A 25,812-nucleotide genomic window follows, 5' to 3' on the forward strand; every position below is an offset into this window, starting at 1 on the left:
AAATCAGACTTGTGGAAGGGACTTCTTTCATAAAGAAATGCAACTTTATTGTTTTCAAGTACGTACAAACTGCCTCAAACTAATGTCTTACAAAAGGTCACCAAGGAAAAGTCTTGCAGATGTTTCTTTAACAAACACAGCAGATGATAATTAGCCCATGCATTCACTATTTCTAAATGGATATTCCTAAAGTGTCCCAAAAGTATTGTTTTAGGAGACTACATGTGCCACCCCTAGCAATATCGTTTATGCTCTTAATTTGCTAAACAAATGCCATTTTATTCATTGAGCAAGGTAAACCTTTGTCTATGGTCAATAACTCTCAAATTCATCAGGCCCAAATTCATATGGTTTCCCGTTTGGTTTTCTAAGCCCCAGACAATGACTCGTTATTTCAAGGTACTTCGGATAAAGTACCTTCCAGTGTATTAAAGTAATAGCGCTCGGGAGGTTGCTTGCAGGCCTGATGTTTATCTGTTGTGCTTCCTTCCTTTCTGCCTCAGGTCTTCCATTTTCCTTCGGTGTCTCTCTCACACTCTCGGTTCACCTAGGTGTCTCTCTACAGGATATTCCCAATGCCTTCTAATCTAAGCCAGGCTTAAGAGAACGGGCAGCGCTGCCAACAGAGCAGAGTGCAGGTGGGGAGGAGGTTGAGGAGGAAGAGCATCTTCCTGTAGGGACCTGAAACCACCTCCCTGTCTCAGGGGAGAGTGGACACAGTGATCATAGTGTGAAGGGTGTTTGGCGGAACAGCCCCTGAGAGACCAAGGCAGGACTCCTAATGCTTTCTTTCTTGTTGTCCAGAGGCTCTAACCACGTCCATGACCTAAGCTCATTCTGTGTGTCCCTTGAAGACAGGACGTTTCTGGAAACTTCTCCACCTCAATTCCAGCTCATGGCCCGGGACCTTCTTTTCCAGGGCTGGCTTGGCAGTGCCTGGGAGTGGTGCAGGTTCATCCGGGTGGGCATGATGGGGAATGGCAGCTCCCCCTCTCAGCACCACGTAGAACTTCTGGGGACTTGGCATTCAAAAGGCCAGGGTATTACCAAGGATGCTGACAGAGAGAGCTGGAGTTTCTGTGACACTTGGGCCTTGGGGACCAACAGACCACAAACCAAGTGTCTGTGGGGAACACCACAGGCACCTTGAGTGTGCAGCCTCAGTGAAGCTTCCCAGATTGCTTCCTGGTCCTGCCTCTGCCTCTATGGCCGTGGAATCCGGTCTGCTGGCAGGGTACTCTAAAGGGCAGGACTCAGAGCTGGGGCCCGGACGTCTATGTCAGAGGTCCTGTCATTGACCCCTCTCCCTTCCAGCCCACCTCCTCCACCATACCCGACCCTCCCATCTGTCCGAGCAGCTCTCCTCTAGCGTTTCCTGAACAGCCTTGGCTGGCAGGCAGGCCAGCTTCTTCAACCTGTTCCCTTTCTGGCCTCAGGTCCTAGCACTCACCAGGTGGATTCCAGGTCTGAAGGGGAAGCAGGGGTCAGAGTTGAGCAGGAAGCAAATGAGGGGTAAAGGTGGGAAGTGGGGTGAGGCTGGGGAGATAAAGGGACCTTGGTGATCGGAGACAGCTCCCCTCCCCCGGTTTAGACAGACCCCTGCCTTTCGGTGTTGATCTGTCCTAGTGGGAGGTGGGGGTGAAGGGGCAGTGACTGCGGAGGGCTGGGGAGCCCCTCAGTTCCTTGGATAAGAAAGGCAGCCCGCGGAACGGAGCAGGGTCTGGGGGCGGATCATGACATCTAGTGTCTAAGCTGACTGCTCCTAGTTAGGCCTCTGGGGCAATCACCCCAAGCTAAGTTACCCTCTCCCCCAACTTGGCCTGCTGAGTTGCCTCATTCTCTCGGCCTCCCCGCCGAATATACCCCAGTGTTTTTTTTCCACCCCTACCCAGTGCCATCCCGGTGACACCGCCAGGGCCCCCGTCTTCTCTGTGCCTGCTCCTCCCTTCCGACCGGCTCAGTAGTAGGTCTCCTTCTCCACCCAGCCTGTTAGAGAGATGAGCGGTGGAGTTGCAGCATGAGCTTACAAAGAGGCAAGAGATACATGTCCTAGGGGCTTGGGTGGCTGAGGCCAGGTGGGACAGAAGCCTGGGGAGGGGCAAAACAGCTGTGGAAGGTGGAAAGGGAGAAGGGGACTCCAGGGAGTAGGGCCGTGGGTTAGGGGAAAGGAGAGACTTGCTCTCAGCACAGGGGCCGGCGGGCCCAGGCTGGGATGGGGGTGAAAACAGAAATGCCAACAGGGACTGTTCAAGTAATAAATGAGTTCCTGAAGGGCAGCTGTCCACGGCTGCTGTGCAGAAATGGGGCCGGGGTCAACAGCACCTGTGATTTTTCAGGAGAAGTCAGAAATTCAGGTTTTATGTGAAAGCCTCTAAGTTTTAGATAGTAGGCCAATTGAAAAACAAACAAACAAAAAACACCCGCCCCATACAGGGCAGCCAAACCAAACAATATCCACGGACCATATTTGGCTTGTAGGCCATCCATTTTCGACCTCCACTAAGTGATCAAAAATGCTTGTTGGGGGGAAAAGAAAACACTTGGATGATGCCTGGGACTTGGGAGGCCTGGGCCCTAGGGCCAGTTCTGCGGCTCCTCCCTTTTTGACCCTGAACGAATCAATTCACCTCTGCCCCTTTCTTTGTCTGTAAAATGTGGAGGTGGGACTAGACGGTCTCGGAGGGCCCTTCTAGTTCCGATGTACTGTGATTCCAGGTGGAAGGTGGAGGGCCTCGGAGACCAGTTAGGTGGGACCGGAATCTGAGAGGAAGAGGTTCCGCGGAGTCAGGGCTCCAAGGCCCAGGGAGCCCAGGATGGAGGCTCCGGAGGGAAAGGCGCAAGGATCCGTAATGGGGATGGAGTCTGCGTTCAGAGCCCCGGAGGGGTAGGTAGCCGGCAGTGGGGGGCTGCACTTTGGGGGGTCGGGGTGAGGCACGGGAGTGCTTACCACCAGGATATCGCCGCAGGATCAGCTTCCGGACCTCATCGTAGATGAAGATAAGGAGACTGTAGGGGAAGGCGCAGAACCACCAGGTGACCCTGAAGGAAACAGGAGTGTCAGGAGCATCAGAAGTTGCTTCCGAGGGTCCGGAACTTGGCTCCTAGCAGGCGGCCCTTCCAAGAGGACACTCACTTGAGCGGGTACATTCGGAGAGCCACACCCATGCCCGGGCAGTAAGACAGAAAGGCGGCCAGTGCTGTCTCCTCCAGGAGCCCAAAAATCAGAATCTTGTTCCTGGAAAGGCAAAGAAAGGAGGGTAAATAGGGTTTGAGGGGAGGGCGAGAAGCGGGGGCAGAGATCTAGGGTGACCCCTGGTGGTGGAAGGGAGAGAGGCGGGAAGAAATGCCGAGGAAAGACTACCAACGATGTCTTCCCTTGCCTTCCTCAAACGCCCTCTTCTGCTGCTGCTGCTGCTGCTGCTAAGTCGCTTTAGTCGTGTCCGACTCTGTGCGACCCCATAGACGGCAGCCCACCAGGCTCCGCCGTCCCTGGGATTCTCCAGGCAAGAACACTGGAGTCGGTTGCCATTTCCTTCTCCAATGCATGAAAGTGAAAAGTGAAAGTGAAGTCACTGACTCGTGTCCAACTCTCAGCGACCCCATGGACTGCAGCCCACCAGGCTCCTCCGTCCATGGGATTTTCCAGGCAAGCGTACTGGAGTGGGGTGCCATTGCCTTCTCCTCTTCTGATGATAAATGTAACCAAAGAAAGATTGTCTTTACTTTTTCTTCTTGCTGGTTTCACCACAGATTGTTGTCTATAACACATAGGTTCATTCATTGAAGAAATACTTCCTATGTGTTGGGTGATGCACAGCCTACACAGCCCTGTGCTGGAAAAGCTTCCTTCTAGAGAATGGGGGCCTGCCCTCAGGCATCTTATAATCTTGTTAGTGCTCCAGGCACGTGGCCTTTGAAAGTGTCGTCTCCCCTTCAGTTCACGACCCATGGATGTCTTATACCGTCTCAGTGTCTTCTGCAGCCCCTGGTAGCTGCTGGTCGTAGATATTCAATAAAGAATGGTTACGTTCCCTGTTTGCCGTGCCCTGCGCAGTAAGGACTCTCTGCTCCTTGTCCTCTCCTCCCTGCTTCGTCCCCATGAGTGATTTTAGCTCAGTGGAATCTCTTTCTCTTGGGCTACCTTTCTTTATCTAACAGACACGCCCCCTTCTTCTCCCTAGGATCTTAATGCTATTAAGTTCACCAGAGTTTTGGCATCTTTTTTTTTTCTTCTTCTTCTTAAAGTAAGAAATTGTGACAAAACTTACGGGGATTGTGCCCATTGCTTGCAGTAGTAGAAAAGAAAGAAAATGGGGGTGATACCTTCAGCACTGATCACTGTCTAGGCTGGAACTGCAGAGGAAATCACTGAGTACCCCCCGGATTCCAGGCTCTGGGATGGGTGAGCCACCCAGTGTAACAGCTGCGGGCTCAGGCGTTCCCAGCTGGGTGACCTCAAGCATGTCAGAGGATGTATGTGAATAACTTAGCACAGTGACTGACACCTGTAACTCACACTATAGAAGGCCCTGAACTTGACCGAGTAACTCTCTGCCCTGCAAGAATAACACCACCATCACAAGGCAAGTGCTACAAACTGGAGCCACCTGCCAAGTGGAGGGGAGCACAGAAAATCCTGTATTTAGGGCTGGCCCAAGGGTGAGGATGGGTGAGGATTAGAGTATAAGATGGAAGGAACGGAGGAAGGGAGAGAAGAGGTATGGGGAGAAGATGAAAAGGAAAATGGAAGACCAGAGTGAAGGAGATTTTAGAAGCAAATTGAAACTCATCAGAAACGGTCATAGCCCTCCTTCCTCTTCTCTCATCTATTTCCAACAATGCTACGGATATACAGCTGGGCAACTGCAGTCTGAGACTCCAACTGATCTGGGCCTGTGTAGGTGAGTGAGTGCACCCAGAGCCTGCTCGGCCCGGTGGGCGGGGCTGGTGGGCGGGGCCGACGGGTGGTGGGCGGCGCTCACTTCATGCCCTGCTGGAAGACTGAGTTGCGCCGGGTCTTGCAGATGATGAGGTCAGCCCATTGCACGACCACAATGCTGGCAAAGAAGGCCGTGTGGCACGTGAACTCCACCACCTTCCGCTGTTCATAGGTCTGGGAGAGGGCAGGCAGAGAGAGGTGAGAGAGTGAGAGGAAAGGGGAGGACCAGAGTTCACTGTCCTCCGGGGCAGACGTTAAACCCTGGGCACCTGCACCACCCTTAGCCTCCAATCCCACTGGCCGCGACTGACCACTCCTGCCAGGCGTTCAGCCCCACCCTATGCACATTTATCGACACTTATGCGGCCCACTCACCCACTCCTGTCCGTAGCTGTCCTCCAAGTCATTCATGGACCGGTCATCCCAGTCCAGGCGGATTCCCAGAAGCCGTGAAGGCAGAAAACCATTCTCTGCCAGGATCACGAAGTAGGTGAAGAAGCCACCCAGAGCCTGGATCATCCCTGTGGGCGGGCAAAGGACAAAGGGCAGGGCCTGGGTCAGAGCAGGTAGCAGGGTGGAGCCAGCCCCTCTGGGCCAGAGATGGACATCCCTGAGCTTTGGGGAGGTGGCCCCTGTTCTGGAATTTTGTAGGGGGATCATCCCTTTAAAAGCCAGGAAAGGCATCCTCTTGGGGTTCCCTCCTGAACCCGGGGTCTGGCCGCACCGATCTGTCCATAGGCCATGCTGATGAGCCTCTCATTCACCAGCTTGTCCGTCTGGGGGTTTCGCGGCTGCCGCTTCATAATATCACTCTCAGCTGCCTCGTAGGCCAAGGAGATGGCAGGGACCTGTGCAAGGGGGCCGTGGGTGGGGGAGGGCATTTGAAGGGGGAGGGTGGGAGCAGAGGATGACCAGCAGTGAAGAATCTTTGACACAATTCGCTTAGTAAGTTCCCCAAACCCTCTCATCCTCCAGGCCTGTGCTTCTCTTCTCGGCAAACCTCCCAGCCTGCTCGGGTGCCCCTGCTGTACCTCTTCTTTCCTCTGCTGCCTATCCCTACCCACTGCACCCCCATGACTGCCTTGCCCCATGACCTCCTTCAACCCCTGGCCTCACCATGTCAGTGCCCAGGTCAATGCAGAGGATGGTCACGGTGCCCAGAGGCAGGGGGATATTGGCAATGATGAACAGCAGGAAAGGGGTGATCTCAGGGATGTTACTGGTCAGGGTGTAGGCGATGGATTTCTTCAGGTTGTCAAAGATCAGGCGGCCTGTGGGGAGGTCCTGAGGGCTTCAGGGAGGCCAGAGGGACCCTGCCCACCCCTGGCTCCTGCAAGCATGGCTGCCCATCTTTCCAGTAGGGGGAGATTTTGTATTGGAGCTAAATCAGAAGGTGGATGCCTGAAATCCTAGTTGAGTCTGTAATTGAGGCAGGGAAGAAGCTGTGCCAGCTCGGATATCCGGGGTGCCACCCCAGCCTGTGCAGTCCCTCACCCTCCTCCACGCCAGTGACGATGGAGGCAAAGTTGTCATCCAGCAGGATCATGTCGGCGGCCTGCTTAGACACGTCGGAGCCGGCGATGCCCATGGCGATGCCGATGTCCGCCTTCTTCAGCGCCGGGGAGTCATTCACCCCGTCCCCCGTGACCGCCACAATGGCCCCCTGGGGAAAGGGTACAGCCAGAGCTGGGGGTGCAGCCCCTGCACGCACCTGGCCCCGGCCCCTTCCCCCACACCCACCTGCCTCTGGCAGCCCTCCACGATGATGAGCTTCTGCTGAGGAGACGTCCGGGCAAAGACGATCTCCGTGTGGTTCTTGAGGATCTCGTCCAGCTGCTCTGACGTCATATCTTTCAGGTCAGAGCCGTGCACCACACACGCCTTGGCTTCTCTGGAGGCAGGGGCAGAGCCCACTGATTGCCTGGCGCCTGAGAGCACCCCCTGCCCCTCCTCGCCGCTGCAGGGACTCCCCCACAGCTTCAGTCCTCCTCTCCTTCTACAGCTCAGGGCCCTGCCTTTCCCACTTCTCTCTTAGAGGGGATGGCGCTCGGTCTTCCCCGTGTGGCGTCCTTGTGCTCATCTGCACCGTGTGCTAGGCCAGGTGCTGGTGACACGTATCTCGCTCCCATAGCAACCTGGCAGCGCAGAGACCACCCTCATCTTGTAGCTGAGGAAATGGAGGCTCAGGAAGGGAAAGTGATGTCTTCAAGGTTACACAGCACAGCCTGGCCACCCACTCAGGACCAGGGAACCACAGGTTAGGACCAGATAGCCCAGGATGCTCGAGCGTCCTGTGGGAGAGGCTGAGTTGATGGCGAGGGGTCCTGCAGAGCCTCACCTGGGGTTGACTTGGCTAACAGGAATGTTGAGCCGGGCGGCAATGTCCTCCACTGTCTCGTTGCCTTCTGAGATGATGCCCACGCCTTTGGCAATGGCCTTGGCTGTGATGGGGTGGTCACCGGTCACCATGATCACCTGGCAGGAAGAAGAAAAGAGAAAAGGAAAGCAGCATTACGTTTTTTTTCTCCTTTCATTCTTCCCCAAAGTCTTCCAGTGGGGCTAGAAGTGGGGCTGGAAGTGGGCCCAGCCAAAATGACTGAACTGTGTGTGTTTGGGAGGGAGGGTGAGAGGGAGAGAGGGCAGGTTGTGTTCAGGAGATACAGAGAACGTTTGCCTAAATGCAGGAGAGCCTCGCCGATAGAGTAACGAGTTAATGAGGGTCCCCTGGAAGAGAAGCTTCTAGGGTTGTTTAGGAGTTTGGATTTCATGGGATACGAGGGTGTCAGAGTTGGAAAGACTCTTGACAGCTCCTTCATCTCACTGATGAGGATCTAGAGGCTTCAGGCATCTGTTTTAGCCCCTTCGGTTGCAGCCCCTTCATTACTGCAAGTTCCAGGAGCCAGGACGGACGTGGCTTTCTTATTGCTCAATGTGGCGGCTGCTGGCATCCCGACTGGACTGGGCAGGGATGGGGGGGACCTCCTCTGTCCCTCCCTCTACCTTCCATCTTATGCTCCTCTGCCTCTGCCATCCCTTCACCAGGGGGCTCCCTGCCTCAGCAGCGACGACGTTCATTGTTGCTGTTGCAGAATGGATGCAGTTGGATGGGGTGGGTGGTTAACATCTGACAGGCTGGATGAGGCTTTTATAAGCATCAGGACATCAGAGCTGGCTTAGGACAGCATTTGCATGTGGGGGTTTTTGGGGTGAAACCCACAGATCTGAGAAAGAAGCTTCTTCAGGCCCCACTGCCTTCTCTTCCACCCGCAAAGGCCATACAGGCCTCCCAACTGAAAGACAGAAGCATCTTTGCAGTCCTCATCTTCTTCTCCCCTTGGGGGGTGTGGCACTGTCCACCACCCGCTCCTTGAAGCCCTGTCCTCCCTTGGTAGGCATATTCCTGCTTTCCCAGAAACATCTCCCCTGGGCATCTTACAGACCCTTCCAATGTCAGGGCAAATAGAACTAGTTATCTATTCCCACCACCCTCACTGAGCCTGTCCCTCTGCTCCCCACCTGAGATTCCGTCCCTCTGTTCATCCAGCCCCTCTGTCTTCTGGATCTTCCTTGCCTCTCGATTTGAGTTTGCTCACCAAGTTCTCAAAACATCTCTCAAGTGCTAACTCCTCCACTTCCTTTGTCGCTGCCCTCATGTGGGTCATTTCCTTACCTGCGCACTGTGTTACCTTCTTACACTGCCTCCCTGACTCGAGTTAACTCTTCTCCAAGTGCAGCCCCTCCTCCATCTAGGTCTAGCCTCCTAGGAGCTAGCTCTGTCCTGTGATACCTGTGACTTGCAGTGGCTCGTGGGATAAAGCCCAAGACTGGCATTTAAGCAAAGTCCTTCCAGCTGGCCCCGGCCCTGGCTCCAGTCTCCATCCCAGCCGCTCCTCGGCCACCCCCACGTGCCCTGAACAGCCCAACCACGGCAGGGTACACGCTGTTCCCTGCTTCTGCCTTCCGCTCCCTCCCTCCTTTCCAAATGCTCTTCACCCTTCGAAGACCAGATCGAATATCATGCCCTCTGTAAAACTGTCCAGTTCTCCAAGGTGGACTTAACTGCCCGCTGCTGCTCTGAGTTTCCCGGACATGCCTTCCCAGGCCTGGCGACAGTTCTGATCATGGCAACAGGCTGCCTGGTGACAAGGGGAGCATGGGCTTTCCGGATGAGCTGGCCAGGTTTCCTCCAGCCAATCTCCCTCTTAATAGCAATTTTATTTTGGGAAAGCTACTTACCTCTCTGAGTCTCAGCTTGTTTTATTTTTAAATGGGAGTAGTGATGCCTACAGACAAAGAGTGGTGGCAGGGTTCAGAAATCACATATATGTACATATATGCACACAAGTGCTTGAGTGTGATGGTTAAAAAATAGCAGATGCCTTGGTTCAAACCCCAGCTCTGCCACTTACTAACTCTGAGGCCTTGGGTATGTTACTTTAAGCCTCAGTTTCCCTTCTGTAAAAAAAAGGGAAAATAGTAGTGCCTACTTATAGGGTTGTAGTGAAGATCAAATGAGATCATACAGATTTGGTGCTTGGAATAGTGCCTGATGCATATTTCTGGTGGGGGTTGCTGTTTAGTTGCTCAGCTGTGTTCAACTCTGCGACCCCATGGACTATAGCCTGCCAGGCTCTTCGGTCCATGGGTTTCTCCAGGCAAGAATACTGGAGCAGCTTGCCATTTCCCACTCCAGGGATCTTCCCGACCCAGGGGTCAAACCCTTGACTCTTGTGTCACCTGCATTGGCAGGCAGATTCTTTACCACTGGCGCCAATATAAAGCCTCACAAAACAATGGGCTCTTTTTATTATTAGAGTATCGGCCCCTTAGCAGGTGCGCAAAGACCCTAGCTGTTGAAATTGTTCTGTGATTAATTTCAAGGCATCTTTCCCCCAGAGGGATCATGAGCTCTGGAGGCCAGGCACTGTATCTTGTTTGTTTTTGTATCCCCAGTGCCCCCGTTCAGCCCTTAACAGACAGAGTTGAACTGATTTGGGAGTAGGTGAGATGTTGAAAAAGGAAGAACAAACGATGGCCTCAGAACTGGCAACTGGACAGGCTAAGAGTGGTAAAGAGCTGTATCTTGGAAACAAGAAAGTAACCAAGATGGGAGGGGCTTTTGTTTGTTGAACACCAGCACCTTGAACAGTGCCCGGTACATTCTTGGTAAACAATAAATATTTGTTGAATGAAGCACACACGTAGCACAGAAGAGGGAGTGGTTATTGAGAAGGCCTAATCTCATCCCAAACAGCTAGAGAGAAGGAGTGGGCAGTGCCTGGGAAGGGGAGAACAACCAGATCTCCAAGACAGGGGTGCCTGACCAGCTTGAAGTCAGAGTGGAAGGAGCTGTGCCCCAGAGAGAGAGAGGATAGGCATGGGAGACTGGTTACTCCGAGCCAGTAAGGGCCAGAGTGAGAGTCTAAGGCAGGGCTGAAACTTTCCTTGCAGATGGACAACTTCTCCTCTTGGTCAGTGGGAAGGAGGCCACCAGTGGTCAGGTCTCCCCAGGGCAGCAGCCCCCATGTCCCCTGGACCTTTGGTGTTTGGGAGGAGGGGCGAAGCGAGGCCGGTACCTTGATGCCTGCACTCCGGCACTTGCCCACAGCGTCGGGCACGGCAGCCCGTGGAGGGTCGATCATGGACATGAGCCCCACGAAGCAGAGCTTCTCCGTGGGAAAGTTCAGCTCATCCGTGTCAAATTTGAAGCCCCGAGGAAACTTTCCAGAGGGCAGATTCAGTTGACAGAAGCCTGAAGAGGGCAGATGGGAGGAGTGAGAGCAGGCTGGTGGTCACCTGGGTGCCCCCCCACGCCTCTCATCCCAGGGAGGCCTTCTTGAGCCCTGCTCCCTGCTTCTGTCCCCTCACCCAGGACGCGCTCCCCGAGCCCTCCCAGCTCCAGGTAGGCATTCTGGAAGGCATCTTGCATCTCCTTATCCAGAGGGATCTCCTTGCCCTGCACCAGGATGGAGGAGCAGCGGTCCAGGATACGCTCAGGGGCCCCCTTCATCACCAGCACGTGGCTCTGGGGGCTGTCTTCTCGCTCGTGGATGGACAGCTGGAGAGAGGACAGGCAGTTACAGAGGGGGCCAGACTTGTCTCAGAAGCTCCATCGCCCAGCACGGGGCCCGGGAAAGGGCAGAGGATGGTAAAATTCCCTTAATAAAATACCCGCTGAGCCACTGACCACTGTCAACATAGGGAGAGTCTCTGTGTGTGGATGGGTGTTTGGATCTCATAGTCATAACCCTGCAACCTGCGGGTCACTTTCCCATAGGACATTTATCCACTCAGCAGATATTTACTCTGATCACTTAGGACAGGCCCTGGGCTAGGGGCGAGGTGACTGTCATCACGGGTGACATCATGGGTGTCATCAGCATCCCCATCACCATACTGGGTTCAGGGGGCTTTAGCCATATGGCTTTTAAAATTGTATTTATTTCTTTATTGGCTGCGCTGGGTCTTCGTTGCTGCACAAGCTCTTTCTTTGGTTGCGGCGAGCAGGGTCTATTCTCTAGTTGCAGTGAGGTGTCGGATTCTCTGCCATGGCTTCTCTCATGGAGCATGAGCTCTAAAGCACACGGGCTTCAGTAGTTTGTGGCTCTTGGGCTTTAGAGGGCGGGCTCAGTAGTTATAGTGTCCGGGCTTAGTTGCCTTGAGGCAAATGGGATCTTCCCGGACCAGGGATTGAACCCATGTCCCCTGAATTAGCAGGCAGATTTTTAACCACCGTACCACCAAGGAAGCCCCACCTCTATAGTTCTGAGGCTGCTGTCCTGGCATTTAACAGAGAGGGGCAGGCTGGGGGATACCCTAAAGATATTTCCAAAGTATGATTCAACTGAATGGAGTGGAAGGGTTGGGGGACTGGAGCCAGAGGATGTGGAGAAGAGTTGAGAGGGTGGCAGCTTATAGTAAAGAAATGAAGGTTTGGGAGCTGGGGACAGGAGGTGGTTGCAACCAGACGTCTGGTCATCCATGCTGCCAGGGTGATGAGGCAGGGATGAGAGGAGGTGACGCTCAGAGGGCCTCTCTCTGCCTGTGGATTCCCCCTTGATTTTGTGTGCCCCTCACCCCCATCCCTTCCTCTCCCCCGACCCGGCATCCAAACCCCACCTGGTACTTATTGGTTGAGTTGAAAGGGATTTCTGCCACCTTAGGGTTTCTGTCCCTCATCTTCCTCACGGAGCCGCAGGACAGCTCAATGCACTTGAGGAGAGCTGACTCGGAGGCATCACCTGCTGTGTCCCGCTGCCAACGAGCAGAACTCAGTGTCACGGTGGAGGACCGAGCAGCCTCTGGGCAGCCGCAGGGTGTGAAAGGGGAGGCTTTGTGTCAGGAAAGGGGGTAGACTGTGGGGACCCCCCACCTTACCTTAGACACAGAGATGTTTTCCTGCCCTGCCTTGAACACAGCACGGTTGCAGAGACCAGCAATCCGGGATAGGGCGGTCCACGTCGGGGATCGTTTGTCAAAAGTGGCCCCTGGGAGGAAAGGAGGGAGAAGGAGGAGGTTGGCTCCCCTTTAGAGCCCTCATCTCAGCCCACCCGCCCTGCCAACCCCGGTGCTCTGAACATTCCCCCCCGCTCTGGGTAGAGCGCCCAGTCACCAGACTGATCTTCCGTGGTGTCGGCCTCATGGATCTGATTGTCGAACCACATGTGGGCGACGGTCATGCGGTTCTGGGTCAGGGTGCCCGTCTTGTCGGAGCAGATGGTGGAGGTGGAGCCCAGAGTCTCCACCGCCTCCAGGTTCTTCACCAGGCAGTTCTTCCGAGCCATGCGCTTGGCTGTCAGAGTCAGGCACACCTGGTAGAGAGAGTGGGCAGTAAAAAGGGCTCCACCTGGACCTGGAGATGACATTGTTCTTACCTCAGACCGTGGCTCTGTCCCTCCTCTCTTGATCCTACTCCATGAACATGGAGAGGGACCTAGGTGTAAGTCGTGAATGTGTTCCACTTTAGACGTGTTGAGCTGAGATCATGAGTGTATATTTAGGTGAAATGTCCAGTAAGGAGTTGCAGATATTTGGCCAGAGCAGGGTGAAGGTATGTGCGTGTCATCAACATGGAACAGGCACCAGGAACTGGGAGGAGAAGAGCTCACTCGGGTGCATTAGGAGATGAACAGAGCACTGAGGCCTGACGACCAGTGGGGGGCGGGGAGGAGGAGAACCAGGGCAGCAACCTGTCGCAGCCATCCGCGAAGGAGAGAATGCTAGGAAGGTGGGCAGCAGTATCCATTTCAGCAGCAGAGTGAAGGATGGGAGCTGAGGAAAGGTCACTGGATTTGCTAGTCAGTCACTGGTGACCTTTGAGAGAGGCTTGACAGGCGGGTTGGCCAGGACGAGCTCCAGATGGCAGTGGAGAGATGACTAATACGAGGGTTGTGAGGAAAGTGACTAGCAAGAGCTCCAGTAGAGAAACTGAGCGCTAAGACACAGCCCAGCCTGAGACTTTTCTTACTCAAGCTCTGAGCCAGGTGCTAAAGTGGACTTTTTCAGACCCACATTCTAAGCCATGTAGTAATGAGAAATTGAATGTGTGATTGTAGGGGCTGAAAGTGAAAAAACTGCAGAAAACCTATAAGCCTCTCTTGCTTTTGAGGCAGGGGAGCAGAGCCCTCCCCGGGTAGCCCCTCAACCTGACCCACTCACGGTGACAGTGGCCAGGAGGCCCTCGGGCACGTTGGCCACAATGATGCCGATAAGGAAGATGACCGCCTCCAGCCAGCTGTAGCCCAGGATGAGGGACAGCACGAAGAAGGAGACCCCCAGGAACACGGCCACCCCTGTGATCAGCTGGATGAAGTGCTCAATCTCCATGGCTATGGGCGTCCGCCCGACCTCCAGGCCCGAGGCCAGAGTGGCTATACGGCCCATCACCGTCCGGTCACCCGTGGCAATCACGATGCCCCTGGCAGTGCCTGCAACACAGGAAGGGACACCAGGTCGGGTACCTTGGGGATCCTAGGAACTGAAGTCCCTTCCTGCTTCCTGGTAAAGGAAAACCAGCACAGCGTGCATAAGCCAAGGACTCCCATCCTGGAGGGTCCCTCCAGGAGACTACCTCCCAGAACTCAGTGCAACAGCACGTTAGTCTCTCTTATACTTGGACCTGGGGTGGGGGTGGGGGGGCGAATCCCTGCAAATAAACTCAAAGTTCACATTGAGGAGATTCAGTGAATGAAATAAAAGTATTGCCTGTGGTTATTTCAGTAAAATCAGTCTCATCTCTTAGATCTTGTGTGTGCTTAGTCGTATCTGACTCTGTGACCCCATGGGCTGTCGCCCGCCAGGCTTCTCTGTCCATGGGATTTCCCAGGAAAGAATACTGGAGTGAGTTGCCATTTCCTTCTCTAGGGGATCTTCCTGACCCAAGGATCAAACCCACATCTCTTGCGTCTCTTGCATTGGCAGGTAGGTTCTTTACCACTGCACCACCTGGGAAGCCCTAATCTCACACTTGTTATCATTTAAAAACATAACAATATTTTTGAACACATATATTGTGTTCATAAGTAAATTTGTAAGTAAAGCACTTATGGATTTTCCCTGTAGGCATAAGTGTTTGTTTCTCGACACTAGGTACAAATCTCTCTAGAAGAAGCTAGGCAACCACTAGCTCTTAGGTAGACATTCCAGGGGTACTCAGGGGAGGAAGTGCACTGTTGCGGAAAGAGCATGCATCCGAACTAGCTAAACCTGGGTTTGCATCCTTGTGTGAATTCCTTTCTACTCATTTTAATAATGAAATGAGACAGTGCTGTGATACACCTAAAGCAGCGTCTGGCACACAGTAGGCACTCCAAAACCATTAGTTCCATTCATTTCCTCTCCTCTCTCCAAAGTCAGTTCAGGGTAATCAGTGGCATGTTTTACGAGGCATTTTTATCAATTGTGGGAAATGCAGAGCAACTTTCAGAATCTCAGGACATTAAAACTTTAGGAAACAATGTGTGGTGATATTTTTTGCTGTGACTCCAACTTGCTGAAGGAAGGGGAAAGCCCAGAGAAAGAGAACACACTGAAGGGAAATGAGATACAAGAAGGGAGAGGTGTGTGGGGGTTGGGGGGATACAAAGCCTGTTTGACCCACTTTCTGAGGCTCATCGTCTAGTCAGACACTTCCTCCCACCAGCTCGAGTCAGCCCCCGACACTGCTCACAACCACAGAGGGTAGGGTTTCGGGTGGGCTTGGACTCCAGCCACTCAGCAGTGACAGCTCCGGGGCCTCTTCCTGGCCTTTGGTCATCTCTAGAAGCCAGAGCTGAGGGCCCGCCGGGCAGCCTGTGCATGGCCAACAGTTCCTTTGGTGAAGCCCAGGCCTGGAGGCAGCCTTAGGAAAAGCCTGAGTGTTCACTTGGGCCGGGTGCTTTCTTAACCCCTTCCCCAGTCTGGGTGCTGGTCAAGCAAGGGTCAGGAGATGAAGCAACTGGTCCTGGAACCAGGAGCGAAGTGGGCCATCAGTCAAACCAAAGACTTCTAGGAGTTGAGGCTGGTTTGGGGGATGTGTGTGTGTGCGTGTGTGTGTGTGTGTGTGTGCACGCACGCTCATAGTGGTCTCGACTCATATCTGAAGGCTTAGGAACCCGCTCTGTCCCGGGGTGGACAGAACAGAGCTCTTACTGTGGGGAGGTAACTATTCCATGGGGTCACACTGCCCCAGCCGATTTGCTGCCCTCTGGAGAGATTATTCCTGTAATACTCAGGGCTCCAGCCCCTTTGATTCCCTTCTCCGTAGCCAGGCTCTTGACAAGCGAGCATGGCCACAGCCCCCAGTGCTGCCTGGGGACCCAGGATTCAGACTCCTCCCACAGCTGCTGCTGGAAGCAGGGGCTCCCCACCAGGCTGGTCTCTCACCTTCCACACAGTTGGTAGAGAAGAAACAGATATTGCGGGTCTCCAGGGGATTCTCGTGGGTGAACTCGGGGGAGCGGGTCTGGGGTTCTGACTCGCCTGTCAGGGAGGAGTTGTCCACCTGAGGAGGAAGGCAGTGTGGGGTCATCAGATGGGCAGACACGCCCGTGCACACACAGCTGCGTCCTGACTCCAGCCACACTCAGTCGCCACGACATTGGAGACAGAATTATACTTGCTCTCATCACATACTTATAGTGTTACTCAGCTATTGTCCCTGCTCTGGTTTGGAATCTGGGCTCATCGACTTCTTCTGTGACCTTGGGCTGGTTACTTAACCAACAGTGCTTCTGATTTACTCTTCTTTAAGTGGGGCATGGAAGCAGAACGTCTGCACTGCACAACTACAGGGGGCGCCACTAACTCTGTAGTCTGTGAAAACGGCACAGTCTAGGGTTGTGTGGGGCATGACTTGTGTGACCACGCGCAACCTCCCTGGGTGATTACACCATTCTGGCAGAGTTAAATTAGATAGCCTGTGTGAATGTCTACAAAGCATCTGGCACATAATAATACTTAAATTGTTGCTAAGAAGTGAATATCAAAGAAACTCAAAGAAACACCCAGGGTGCAGAGCATTCATGGCACACAGCGCTAGTGTAAGACAAGGTGGGGCTGGGCAGCGTGGGTCAGGTGTTGACAGCTGGACCTGAGTCTCCCAGACTTGAAGCCCCGAGCTGGCCCCTCGCAGCCTTAGACAGCGTGCTGTTTAGGCTCAGCCAGTGGCTGTGACGCGGCGCCCTCACCTTGCAGCCGTGAGAAGAGACGATCCGGAGGTCCGCGGGCACGCGGTCTCCACCCTTCACCTCCACCAGGTCTCCCACCACCACCTCCTCCGCGTTGATCTGTATCTTCTCTCCTTCCCGCACCACCAGGGCTTGCTGCGGGGAAGCTGTGCGCGTCTCTACCCGACCTTCCTCCTGCACGGTCTCCCCCCGCACCTCCAACCCCACCAAGGAGGACACAGCTGGCACCCTTAGCAACAAGATAGGCCCCAGTGTGGAGAACTGGAGGGTCTTTTCTGCCCAAGCCTCCTTCTCTGAGCATGAGGAGTTGAGAAGAGCTAAGCCAGACTCTCCCAGAAACCTTACACCCCAGCCCACAGCCCAGCCCCCAGCTGTCTACCTGAGGCACCATGTTCTTGAAGGAATCCATGATCTTGGAGCTCTTGGCCTCCTGGTAGTAGGAGAAGCAGCCAGTGACGATGACCACAGCTGCCAGCACCACGCCCAGGTACAGCTGGTGAGGAGAAAGGCTTTGAGGGACCTGACTTTGCCCAGCCCTGGAGGGCCAGCTGCCACTCAGGGTGAGAGTTCAGGGCCGCCTTTGTTCATGTCTGGAAGTGAGAGTGAGGGAAGAAAGTCCGTCTCTCCCATCCCCCCTCCACCTGCTAATCCCCAGCCGCCTAGTCTAGAGGGGATGGGGAAATTGTAGGGAGTTCCCAGGACGAGGACTTCTCGAGGGGGGAAGACCTGGGGGTGCAGACAAGTCCGCTAAAGTGTGAAGAACAGGGAGGGGCTGTCTCCACCATGAGTGTGTGTGTTGGAGGGGGTGTTTCTAGATGTGTATAGAAGGCTTCCTGGTCGCTGAAACGATAAAGAATCCACCTGGAGGTCAGGAGACCTGGGTTTGATCTCTGGGTCAGGAAGATCCCCTGGAGGAGGTCCCAGCAACCCACTCCAGTATTTTTTCCTGGAGAATCCCATGGACAGAGAAGCCTGGCAGGCTACAGTCCATGGGGTCACAGAGTCAGACATGACTGAGCAATTAACACTTTCACTTTCAGAAACCTCACCCCTTTTCAGTCCAAAGAGCTGAAGGGCTGTGGGATTGTACGAGAGGTCTTGCTCCCTGCCTCCCCCCGACCCACTGTACTGAAGATTTAGGGCTAGAGGACAGAGTCACAGGCTGGTTCAGGGGTCAGATGTGCTGGCTTACATTGTCGTTGGATGGCTCATCCTCCATGGCAGCCTGGATGCCAAAGGCCAGGAAGCAGAGGATGGCCCCAATCCACAGCAGGATGGAGAAGCCCCCAAAAAGCTGACGACAGAACTTGACCCACTCAGGGGTGGTCGGGGGTGGGGTGAGAGCATTGGGTCCATCCCGAGCCAGGATGTCCTGGGCCCGCTGGTTGGTGAGGCCCTGAGGGAGGTGAGGAGAGGTGAGGAAGCTGAGTGAGCTCACATCCAGAACCAACCTGGCCCTTCACCATTTCCCGCCAGGAACCTCACAGGGGCAAAATGTCCAGCTGGAGGGAAAACTCCCACCTGGTTGGAAGGGGTGGGGGTCATCAGGAGAGGCCACATGGAGGAGGAATGGGTGTTGGAGGTTTTGAAGGCTGAGGATATGGGCTGAGGCTCCCCCAACTCTGGTTAACCTTGGGTTGAGACACATTTTGATCAGGGCCACAGTAATCTCCTCTGGAGGCAGCCTGGATAAGGCTCTCTGGAAAGACATCTCACTTGGCCCCCCCGCCCCCCACCCTGCCTCATCTCTCTCTTCCTTCTGATTCCCCCCTTCACCAAGGATTCAAGAAGGTCCTACACTGTTGACCATCAATGTCACGCAGCCTCGGTCACCACTCATCACTTTCCCCAGAAAGCTTCACCTGGCCCTGTACCCTGAGCCCGAGGCTGGCACAGACACCCCTCGCTGGTCCCCTTGTATCCCAGGCATGATTCTGGAGCTGCACTCACCACAAGGCACTGGATGCTAGACTTTGAGCTCCTTGAAGGCAGAAGCCACTTCTTGACTCTTTTTCTATCTGTCCTCTTTCTTATTCAATAAATGTGTACTGAGCGCCTACACGTCAGGCAATAGAGTCAGAGCTGGGGCTCCAGGGATGGACAAGACCTACAAGTCCCTGCCCTGTGAAGCTGATGATCTCATGAGGGAATACGCGATAAACAGACATTACTGCCCGATAGTGAAAAATATTATTCTAAAAAATAAGGTAAGGTAAAGGAAGGGGGAGTAGAATTTTCAAAAAGGCAGTCAGGGGAGGCCTACATTTTTGATGAATGACTTACTACTTTTCGAAATGATGGGCTTGGTAATGTGATGGTGCCATCAACTACTGGCGTAATCATGGGAAGTTACTCTCCCCGAGTGTCCTTGCTTTATTGAACAGGGCTCCACACCTGGCTTGTTGTAAGAATCAGGAAAGTAGGTAATCCTATCCCAGTGCTACGCGCACAGTGGGCGCCTGGTGCTTTACTGTGATAGCAGTCCTGGGTTCCCTCCCTAGTACAGCTCTGTCGGTTCCACAAGAGGAGGTGTCACTGAGCTGCTGCCCAGAGGCCTCCGGGGCCTTGGCTGTAAGAAGCCCTGGCTTCCAGGCAGCCAGGGAAGGAGCTAGACTAAGAAGCAGAGGGTCGCATCCTAGTTTTGGCTCTGCCGCCAACTAGTCCCTCATCTCTGGGCTTCAGTTTCCTTAGCCATGGAGGGTTGGATTTGAATTTTAAAGCTCCTTTTTCCCTGAGGCTGTCTCAGGGAAAAGGTTCTCTCACCTATTTGGTGCTTCCCCAGACACCCCTTCACTGACCTTGGACAGATCCACTTGGTACTTGCGGCCCAGCTCATCCAAGGACAGCTTGTGGTCATCCTGGGGAAGGGAAAGCAAGTTGCTTTTGGGAAGAAGGCTGAGCGTGTCTAGAATGCATCTGAGGGCACTCGGAGCACAGCAGGGGAGCAAGGAGCATGCGAGGCTGGGTGCAGGCATCCAGGAGTGCACGGGCTGCAGGGACAGCTCTCCCAGGGTGGGAGACTTTCCCACGGCCTGGCAGGGTAGGCTGGGGCTCACCATGGCCACCTCCTTCTTCAGCTCATCCAGCTCCTTCTCCTTCTGTTTCTTCTTGCCACCCCCATTTTCCGCAGTGGTGGCCGCAGGCGAGTACTCGCGGCCGGCCTGCAGGAGGAAGGGAGGACCTGGGGAGTCAGGGAGGCTGGAGCTTCTATTCCCACTGAAGGACTAGGAGCCCAGGCACTGGGAATGGAGGCCAGTGGATTTAAAGTCAGTGGTCATCCCAGGGGAGGAGAGGGGGTGCAGGGTGGCAGGGACCCCAGGCTCTCTGCAAACTGTTGGCAGAGTCTTGGGGCTCTATGTTTGAACTTTAGGAAAGGCCGAGGGGCTCAGGACTCAGGAGCCCACCCTTAGCTGTTTAGTAGCTGGGCTTCTGCTAAGATTTTTTTTGTCGAAAGAACCCTGCTCTTAAAGTAAAATAAACAAAAAGCTTAAAAACCACCATCCTACACAATTTGGAGTTCTGGAAGGGACTGGCTAGGGGGCGTTCCTCGAGGGGGTAGAAGCACCTTGTGGGAATGTCTTTGTCTCAACATGTGACTGCTTGACTCAGAGGGGAGAAGAGAGAGTTAGGAATTTGGGGGGTAGGAGTATTTGGGGATCAGGGATCAGGGCAGGAAAGTGTCTAGAGGAGGAGGGGAGCCCTAGGATCTGGTGGTGGAGTGTGGAAATGATGGGCAGGGCTCACACACTGAGAAATCAGTAGCTGGAGGGTCAGTGCCTCCAGGAAATGGGCACTCAGAGGGTCCTGTTGGGCAGGCCTGCCTGTGACGGGGTAAAAGGCGATTCACAGGACACGAAGCCTCAAAGCACAACTGGGTGAGGAGGGGACCGGGCCGTATTTGCCTAAATAGATAAGAGATCGTCTCTGAGGATAAATCTGAAACTGAAGATGCATGGGACTCCTAGGTCCAGACATTCCTGAAGTCAGGTGGACATTCTAACTGGAGTTTCCCGAGGTCACCATTTCCCCCTCTTCTTACGGGTCGGTGGGCTCCTCACCACCCCCAGGCTTCCAGGGTCTCAGAGGGCACTTTGTGGGGAGAGGGTGAGGAAGCTCTCCTTCCAAGGGGTCTTGGGCGATAGAACAGAAGGGGCTGAGGAGGCCTGGGGTAGCGTAGCCAGTGCCTGCTTGTTCCCTCTTCCCTAGGCTCCTTTTTTAACTCCTTCAGGCCGTGGCATCCTTGTCGCCGAGGTGCTGCTCATTTGCTGTCCTGCTCCTCTACTTCCCCTGAACCCCAAGTGCCGGGCCAAGGCTTCAGGGATTAGTGTTTCTATACTAGTGTTTCTATAGAAACACTCCTCTCTTTCCCATAAAGAGAGGATACCTGGGTGGGATTTACATCAAGGGCTTTGTCCCCCCACCCCCACGCCGCTTTTTTTTCAAGATAATGCTTTAAGAAAAAAAAAAAAAAGACCTTTTCTTTTAGAGTAGTTTTAGGTTGACAGCAAAGCCGAGCAGAAATTACAGGTTCCCGTATATCTCTTGCCCCCACATGCATGGCCTCCCCTACCATCAACATCCGGCACCGATGGTACATTGTTACAACAGATGAACCTACATGGATACGGATACGTCACTATCACTCAAAGTCTGTAGTTTACATTAAGGTTCATTCTGTGGGTTTGGATGAATGTGTAGTGACATATGGGTTTCCTTGATGGCTCAGAAGGCAAAGAATCCACCTGCAATTCTTTACCATTGAATCTGGCATTGATCCTTGGGGTGGGAAGATCCCCTGGAGAAGGGAAAGGCTACCCACTCCAGTATTTTTGCCTGGAGAACTCTATGGACAGAGGAGCCTGGTGGGCTACAGTCTACAGGGTCACAAAGAGTCGGACACAATTGAGCGACTAACACTTTCACTATAATGACACATGTCTACTATTATAGTATATAGAGTAGTTTTACTGCCCTAGAAATCCATTGTGCTCAAGGATAATACAATTTTTTCCCATCAAAGAGGAGCAATCCAAGGAATGTGACAGCTGCCCTGATCACAAAAGATCATGCAGCTAGCCCCTAGATTCTAGCACTAGAAGAAATAGCAGTCTGACCAGTGAAATCAGGAACTGGGATGGGGGCAGTGCAGTGAGAGGCGGACACTGTTATCGCCTAGATAACGCCTAATGATCTATTTAGAAGGTCCGTCTAGTCAAGGCGATGGTTTTCCCTGTGGTCATGTATGGATGTGAGAGTTGGACCGTGAAGAAAGCTGAGCGCTGAAGAATTGATGCTTTTGAACTGTAGTGTTGGAGAAGACTCTTGAGAGTCCCTTGGACTGCAAGGAGATCCAACCAGTCCATTCTGAAGGAGATCAGCCCTGGGATTTCTTTGGAAGGAATGATGCTAAAGCTGAAACTCCAGTACTTTGGCCACCTCATGCGAAGAGTTGACTCATTGGAAAAGACTCTGATGGTGGGAGGGATTGGGGGCAGGAGGAAAAGGGGACGACAGAGGATGAGATGGCTGGATGGCATCACTGACTCGATGGACGTGAGTCTGAGTGAACTGCGGGAGATGGTGATGGACAGGGAGGCCTGGTGTGCTGCGATTCATGGGGTCGCACAGAGTCGGACACGACTGAGCGACTGAACTGAACTGAACTAAACTGAGCTCTCCTAGGCTGTGTTGCTCAGAAATGCTCTTCTCAGCAAAGATGACCAGTAAATCTTGCATGTGTTTTCATGTGAAGCATCTATGAATCAGGGCTATTTTTGGCGTCCTGAAGGCTGTCTTCCTGGGGAGACTGAAGCAACTCAACAGAAGGAGTAGGGAAGGGTTGTGAGTGGTACCTCTCCTTTCCCCAGTGACTTAGGGGGACTCATTTACTTGAATGTTTTGAAAAGTCCTGGATTCACCAGTCTAATTCTTTGGATCCTGTTCTTGGTGGGACAGGGCTGAGAATGATTGAAAAGCATTGAAGAGCCAAGAGGCAAGAGAGGAGGCTAAACAAGCTTTGCTGTGACCCTCCGCAGCTCCTAGGGTAGGATGAGGCCTGAGCATGCACAGAGGGTCAGGCTACGACTGGGGGCCAAGGAGCAGAGCCCAGAGAATTTCTGCATACTTAGATATGAAATAAAGTTGTGTGAAAATTGGAATCAAAGGTATGGCTTTAAAAATTTGCCAGCCCACACATGCATGTCTGGCATGTACAGATGGTGGCTGAGCAGCAGCCCTTAAGCGCCCACCCTGCTCTCTTGCGGGCAGTCACAGAGCTGGGGACACACTGCCCTGTCCCCTCTCCCATCCTGGCAGAGATCTCAGTCTCTGCAGCCAGGAGCCTGCGGAGATCTGGGGCCAGAGGACTGCTCAGGCAAGAAAGAAAGAGAGGAAGCGAGGACCACCCCCCCTTTCTCCCTCCCCCATCCACAAGTCCACAAGTCCCCCTCTCTGGACCTTGAATGCTGAAGAACAGAGAGTTCTTTTTGAGAGAGCCCAGGGCCGGGACACAGTGGGGGCAGCTGGAAATCAGCCATCGCTCCCCCCACCGCTGCCCTTCGGTGGCAGCTGGAGCAGGCTCCCTCCCCACTCGGCTGTCCCTTCCCCCAACTCCCACGCTGCCCTTCGAGGCCACAGGGGGAGGCAGTGACAGTGAGCTCTTGCTCTGCAGGGAGACGGGGGATGTGGATGGGGGTGCCTTCCCTCTTCGGGGGTCTCAAGGCTGGTTGAACTCCAAGCTCCAAGCCCTAAGGGGCCCCAGCCTCAGTCTGAACAGAACCAGATCTACTCCCTGGCTTGCTACTGAGGGTGGACGGGAGGGAATTCGGGGGGCGCTGGGGGAGAAGCGCAGGCCCCTGAAGAAGTCAAGGTCAAATCGCTTCTCAAGCAGGACTTCTTAAGCTGGGTCCACCCTGTGCTAAGGCAGAGGAGGGGAGAGGTCAGAGGTCCTGCGCCTCAGCTGGGGACTCCTGCTTCCTGAGGGAACCAAAGACGTCAAGGTGCAGCTGAGAACGCCCAGACAGTGCATCTTCCCACGGCTGTGAGCTCTTCCTCTGTGAAGCCCACACGTCAGAGACAGCTCTTCACAGACCCTCACGTGCCTCCACACGGTGACATCTATGCCTATTCACGTTCGAAGGCCTGCACGTTTGCAAAATTGTCTCCTGGGACACAAACACAGGTGCTCACCCAGGAATATCTGTATCAGCCGCAGTCTATGGAGAACGCATGAGTCACCAGCACACACACACACACACACACACACACACCAGTTCTATTTATAGCTCCCACCCCAGCTCAGGAACCCTGGTGTCCAAGCTCAGAGTTTTCCCAGCTGCTAAACTTAGTGTGATACAACGTCCTTGCCTGACCCTCCCAGCCCCAGAGATGCCCCCACAGTTCCCGCTGGCACCCTCTTTCCTCAGCACCCTCCCATCCCTGTCGTTCCCCAGACCCTCTCCCTCCCTGCTATCTTTGGCCAGCATTCCACAAAAGGAAAGCCGCCAGGCGCAGGATGTAAAGGGACTGGGTCCCTTTTCTCCATATGGAAATTTCATTTCCAAGAACTCAAAGCCCTGGCCCTGCCCCCCTCTGCCTTGGTGGTTGTTAATCTTCCCCTTGGCACAGAATGCCACAGGCTGGGGTGGACTGAGGGGGGTGCCGGCAGCTCTCACTGGCCTCTGGGAAAGTCCTCGAAGTACGTGGCTTGGAGCTGGAGGACAATGCTGCCTGGGACACCCAGGGGTGCTGGACAGAGGGGCTCGGGGCACATTTGCTTTCCTCCACACACTCCTCCCAGCTGTCCTGGGAGCTCAGGGCCCCTGGAGCTGGTGTGCACAACTGCTTGGTGACTCAGGAGTGGACGGCCCCTGTTCCTCTCTCCCACCTCACCTTGGACCCCCATCCCCCAGGCTGAGACTCCCAGAGGAACAGACACCTTCAGCGAGGGGGTGAAGGTGGGGAGGATTGACAGTACCACAGATCCCTGCGGCTGGGAGGCCCGGGGGCGCCGCGAGAGAGGAGGGATGGTGGGGCTGTGGTGGTGGTGGGGAGGCGCAGGGACAGAGACGAGGGCTGGGAGGAGGGAGCGCTGGAGGAGATGCGGGGCTGGGCTGGGGGCTGCTGCCGCGGAGGAGGAGAGCGCAGCGCTCGGGTGGTGAACGCTGCGGGTCTGTACATACAGCCGTAGCTGGAAGACTCTTCCTTTCAAGTTCAAACCAGCCCACTGCTCCTCCCTCCACATCCCATCCTGATCTCATCCTTTCCCTCCAGCCTCCCTCACATCCAGAGAGCCCTGCGGCTCCCTCCAGCGTGACCCCTGCTCTTTGGAGATACTCACCCCGCGGCCCATCTTGGGGCAGAGTGGCTGAGGGACCTAGACGGGAGAGGTCGCCAGGAGGAACCCAAGCCCAGATCACCAGTCTGGGGCAGTGGCCAGAGGCCCCGGCAGACAGACCGAGACAGCGAGCAACAGGGTAGCTTTAAATAGGCCCCTCTCCCCCTCCCCCGCCTTCCCCTTCTCGGGAAAGAAACGTTTGTTGAAACAGGATCTCTGAGGACTCCTCCCCTCCCGCCCCTTAAGCAACTGGCCCGTGGAAGGTCCATTTGTCCCGCTGGGTGCTCCCCCTGGGCTCCCCTCACCCTCCGAGGCCTGGCACCACCGCCAAGAGCAGCGGCGGGGAGGCTGCGCCCAGTGGGGAACGCGCCCCTCCAGACAGGCGCAGGGGGACCGGTCCTCTCAACCTTGCAGGGATAGGGGCCCATGAGGTGCGACATCTTCCTCTCGACTTCCTGATGGGGAAACTGAGGCCCAGGGAGGCTGAATGGTTTGAGCTGATGAAACAGAATCAGAACCCAGGTCTCCCGAGTCTGTATCTAACCTTCCAGAGAAAGAAACAGAGACTGTTTCCTGCACTGTTAGGCGGTGGGATGGCCGAAGCCAGGGGAAGGTAGCGTTGGAGCCCCAGGCCGGCCCTTAGATAGGAGAGTCAGAGACAGTTTCAGGAGCAGCACGGAGTCTGCTTGCAGACAGAGGCCAGAGGGTCTCCCCAAGCCCTTCAGATGCACCTTTCCAAAGTTTGAGCATCAAAACTCGCAGGATCTGGGAGGTGTCTGGTGGAAGGGCAGGCCGGGCCTCCTGGACAGACCAGTAGGCCTTCCAGAGAAGATCTCTCTCTGGGTTTCCTTCACCCTGGTTGCAGATGGGAC

At 54.5% G+C, this 25,812-nt stretch overlaps 1 protein-coding gene across 1 annotated transcript; it reads right to left on the reverse strand.

The window, feature by feature from the left end:
- Positions 1-22: 22 nt before the first annotated feature.
- Positions 23-25,112, reverse strand: ATP1A2 (ATPase Na+/K+ transporting subunit alpha 2). Its single transcript, XM_040230125.1, has 23 exons — positions 24,944-25,112; positions 19,662-19,766; positions 19,404-19,463; positions 17,798-18,001; positions 16,985-17,098; positions 16,606-16,740; positions 15,803-15,920; positions 13,598-13,866; positions 12,552-12,750; positions 12,317-12,426; positions 12,059-12,193; positions 10,808-10,997; positions 10,516-10,691; positions 7,278-7,414; positions 6,680-6,830; positions 6,434-6,602; positions 6,056-6,210; positions 5,664-5,787; positions 5,315-5,460; positions 4,983-5,113; positions 3,134-3,235; positions 2,948-3,039; positions 23-1,986 (listed from the first exon to the last, which is right to left on the reverse strand). Exons 1-23 carry the CDS (start codon positions 24,953-24,955, stop codon positions 1,958-1,960), a joined length of 3,063 nt encoding a protein of 1,020 aa, XP_040086059.1. The 5' UTR covers positions 24,956-25,112; the 3' UTR covers positions 23-1,957.
- Between the last annotated feature and the right edge of the window lie 700 nt (positions 25,113-25,812).

This window comes from Oryx dammah, unplaced genomic scaffold, assembly GCF_014754425.2.
Source record: "Oryx dammah isolate SB20612 unplaced genomic scaffold, SCBI_Odam_1.1 HiC_scaffold_28, whole genome shotgun sequence".
NCBI classification, from domain to species: Eukaryota; Metazoa; Chordata; class Mammalia; order Artiodactyla; family Bovidae; genus Oryx; species Oryx dammah.

Excerpts from the sequence above, each read along its gene's own strand:
- ATP1A2 (XM_040230125.1), bottom strand. Across the intron at positions 17,099-17,797 it reads ATGAGCCATCCAACGACAAT|CTGTACCTGGGCGTGGTGCT; the intron begins GTAAGCCAGCAC and ends TCTCCTCACCAG. Across the intron at positions 6,603-6,679 it reads TGGAGGGCTGCCAGAGGCAG|GGGGCCATTGTGGCGGTCAC; the intron begins GTGGGTGTGGGG and ends CCCTTTCCCCAG.